General features: G+C 38.2%; 1 protein-coding gene across 1 annotated transcript in view; it reads left to right on the top strand.

The window, feature by feature from the left end:
• Positions 1-1,327: 1,327 nt before the first annotated feature.
• LOC117617436 (NAC domain-containing protein 83-like) overlaps positions 1,328-3,973 on the top strand; it is a 9,634-nt gene continuing 6,988 nt past the window's right edge. Inside the window, exons 1-3 of the mRNA XM_034346809.1 lie at positions 1,328-1,653; positions 1,768-2,039; positions 2,273-2,425. Of these exons, the coding sequence (XP_034202700.1) occupies positions 1,464-1,653; positions 1,768-2,039; positions 2,273-2,425 (615 nt within the window). The 5' untranslated portion in view covers positions 1,328-1,463. The remainder of the gene's footprint in view (positions 1,654-1,767; positions 2,040-2,272; positions 2,426-3,973) is intronic.

The raw sequence follows: 3,973 nt of genomic DNA, 5'->3' as shown, positions 1-3,973 counted from the left end.
GTTCACTCTGCACACGAGGGTCCTTGGTTTGATTTTCCCCTCTCCAAATTCACTGTATATATTAGATCAAAAAATAATAACCAACACTTATTTATTGTTCCAAATGCAGGAAGATAATCGGCCACCAGAAAATCTGGACTATTTTGAGCGGGAAAGGGATCGTTTGCTTGCAAATTCCCTTAGTAATAATGACCACAACGCATTTCCAACTGAATTTTCAGCTAATGACCAAGAGTTCTTAAGAACGCTTATTGTTGAACCACAATTTAGAGTAACCAGTGACACAGACAGGGAACCAGTCCATCACCGGGTAAAAAAATGCTCTCGATTCGCTCCAATAGCTACTGAACCACTCTACTTTTTTAGAATTTCAATTTTTTTAAGGTCAAATTATTCCAAAAAAAAAATATGAAATTATTTAAAAAGATTAAATGAAGAAAAGTTATCCATAAAAAAAAAAAAATTAGACTTAAACCATTCTTAAACAATTTAATAAAGTTGAGGACTTAAAATTTGAGTTCGAATGGTTGGGAGCATGGGCGGATGCAACAAGGGACAAGAGGGGTCAATTGACCCCTTGGCATGCCGGCGTTTGCTGTGGAGGTCGCAGGAGAACAGTTGCAGACCCCTTGGCCAGCAGCTTGTTGACCCTTTGGATGCACTGAACGTGCTCGATGAAAGTCCCCAAAGACAGAGAGAGAGGTTGGTTGATGGGTTACCGCGATGGTAACGGGTGTGTGAGTTTTAATTTTGGATAGAGAGAGAAAGAAAAGGAAAGACAAGGTAGAGCAGATCAAAAGGAATTTGTGTTGCAAACCAGAGGAGTAAAATAGTCACTGGAAGAAAGCCACAGACAGAGAGTTCGACATAAACAAAAGTGCCTAAAATTATTAAAAAATAAATGATTTATGAAACTATAATACAAAGTTTTTAATAAAGAACTCATCGTGTACAATTGAAATTTGGATGGAAACTATTTTTCTGTTTTTCTAGTGTTATTTTCTTCTAAAAAAATTTCGAAGTTTTTACGCAGTGACCCCTTGGCTCGAGAATCCTGGATCCGCCACTGGTTGGGAGAAAAAACGATTTGAGTCTGAGCAAAATCTAAATAGTTATTTTTTGGAGGGGGAAAATTTGGGTTTAGCCCAAATGGATTAGAGAAGGCCTATCGTGAGCGGGAGTGCGTGGGTGGGGTCTACCATATACCAGGACAAAAATTCCAAAGACATGTAAGCCGCAGAAGCAAAGCAGTACGCAGGAAGCCAAAGACTAGGAAGTCAATTCCGTACTGTTCTGTTGTTTTTAATCATTAGAAAAGGAAAAACCAACGCATTAATCTCAAAACCCATTCCAATTTCCCAATTGCCTCTCACAACTCAACACTTGACAGAAACATATAGATCGTTGAATTAATCAAATCAACAAATTGTAACATTCTCTCTTCATAAAGGACAGACAGAGAGATGATCAGCTTCAGCAGAGCAGCAGCAGAAGAAGGTGACTTGTCACTGCCGGTGGGGTTTAGATTTCGTCCCACAGACGAAGAGCTGGTGGACTACTATTTGAAGAATAAGGTGCAGGGCATGGATTTCCATGCCGAAGGCATCATTGATGAAATTGATATCCTCAAGTTCGAGCCATGGGATTTAGTTGGTAATTATCAACAATATCAGTTCTTCAATTTTCTTGCTTCACTTGTAATTTGCATTTGAATCAGTCTCAAACTCAATTGGGTCCAATCCAAATGTTGTGTTTTATGTTATGCAGCGAAATCGTTGATGAAGCCGGACGATGAGAACGGGTTCTTCTTCAGTCAACCAGAGTACACCCAAAAAAAACACACCAAGAGGAGCACCGAGGTAGGCTTTTGGAAGATAACAGGCAGAGAACATGAGATCAGGACTCGAGACAGGAGAAGAACCGTCATCGGCAAAAAGAGGATTCTGACCTTTTACATAGGTCATGGTCGCAATTCCGACAAGACCAACTGGGTCATGCATGAGTATTATATCCCTAAAGCCCATCCTAATGCCAACCAGGTCATCATTCTCTTTCTTTTTTGTACAATATGATATACATGTTGTGCTGTAGAAATTTAGTTTCGAAATCAACAGATGGCTCGAAATCGAAACCCTACCTACGAGCCAAATTGGTTTGTTATGTAAATATGCAAAACTTAGAGATGTCGGCTTGCGTTAGAAGTTACCTCATTTGATTTTCTATTGCCTCTGCTTTCATTACATAATTGGTTTTCCAACTTAATTATATGCAGAGGGACTTCGTTCTCTGTCACTGTCACTTGAAGAAAAATGTGAAAAAATCAGATGAGATTCATACTGATGTTGCAACAACCTGTGATGAAGGTGAGCCTAGTACTCACAATGCATCTGATTACGAACATCCACCAGCACATGATATTCTAGAGGTGAGGCTTTCATTTTCCTGAGATGAGCTTCTTCGTATATATCCGGTGCAGTGCTGCAAGGGGCTTGTATTTAAGAGCTTTTATCTATGCACTCAAGCTCCTGTATTGGATTCCCCCTCCCCAAAATTTGCTTGGACATTGGAAAAACAAAAACAGCACTTATTTTTTCTTCCAAATGCAGGAATATGTTGATTACAATGCGTTGCAACCTGCATTTGCAGCGAATGACTCGGATGTTGAATTCGCAGAGTTCTTAGAGACGGTTCTTGTTGAACCAGATGGTGGAGTAACCAGTGACACAGACATGGAACCATTCCATGGACATGGACAGGTAAAAAAAAATGCTCTCCATTAGCTACTGGAGAACACTCCAATAGCTAATGAACCACGCTATGTTTATCTGTTGGAAAATATCACAAGGAGCCTCTGTAGTTTGTAGCAATGGGAATAATGTGCCACTACACAACTGAAACCAACATCATCTAGGACCCTCTGTAGTCTGTAGCAATGGGAATAATGTGCCACTACACAACTGAAACCAACATCGTCAGTGAACCACACTATGTTTATTTGTAGGAAAATATCACAAGGACCCTCTGTAGTCTGTAGCAATAGGAATAATGTGCCACTACACAACTGAAACCAACATCACCAGTGGATTACAATATATAAATGTTGAATCTGTGTACGAGAATCTGAGAAAAAAAATATCGAAATGAAACCGAACAGATGAACACTAAAAAATCCTTTTAAAGTGCTTTAACACTTTTTTTAGCAATCATAATGTGATATAAATCTTGAAAGTAGTAAGCTTCTTTAACAAAACCATATGAATATCAACATTAGCAGCTTTATTGTTCACACATACCGTATGAATATCAACAAAATATAGTATACAGAATCACGAAAACGAAGGACATTGTTTTGTGTGCTCAAAACCAATACCTTCTTCTCCTGATCAATTAAACTCTCTGCATTTTGTAGTGTGAGTTTAACTGCTGACATAATCAAGATATAGGGGCTTCTTTTATAATTTACTAAGCCAGCAAAATCACTAGATTTACCAAAACCAAAAGGAAAATTTTGCTAATTGTCCAGTGTCAAAACCATATATAAGGAAACACACCTTTAGGTAGAAGTATTTACTGCAATACACTAATCTTGAGTCGGACTAATTCATCCGTCAATAACTTAAGGTCATGTTTGGTAACTATTGGCTTGGATAAGTCAGTAAATCTAAGGTATATTGAAGGAGAAAATGAAGGTAAGGGTGAATGACTTTCCATGTTGGGGGGATTAGGAGGGATTAGTTATATCGTGTTGTTATCCAACCATTGTGGTAAAAGAAAATTATCATGCAATAAACAAACAAAGAGCCAACTGTAAGTCATAATTCAGTCTCAGCTCATAGAAAAATATAGAAAAGAATTGGTTCCAGAATCTATTGATGGTGTTTGTTTATGAACAATAACAATGGCGTCGTATCACTGAGTGTATTACATAAAAAAAGAAACTGTTTCTTAGATCTAGGTCCAAAACGATTAGTTG

Source organism: Prunus dulcis, chromosome 2 (genome assembly GCF_902201215.1).
Source record: "Prunus dulcis chromosome 2, ALMONDv2, whole genome shotgun sequence".
Taxonomy (NCBI): Eukaryota; Viridiplantae; Streptophyta; class Magnoliopsida; order Rosales; family Rosaceae; genus Prunus; species Prunus dulcis.
This window is presented reverse-complemented; position numbering and strand designations above follow the sequence as displayed.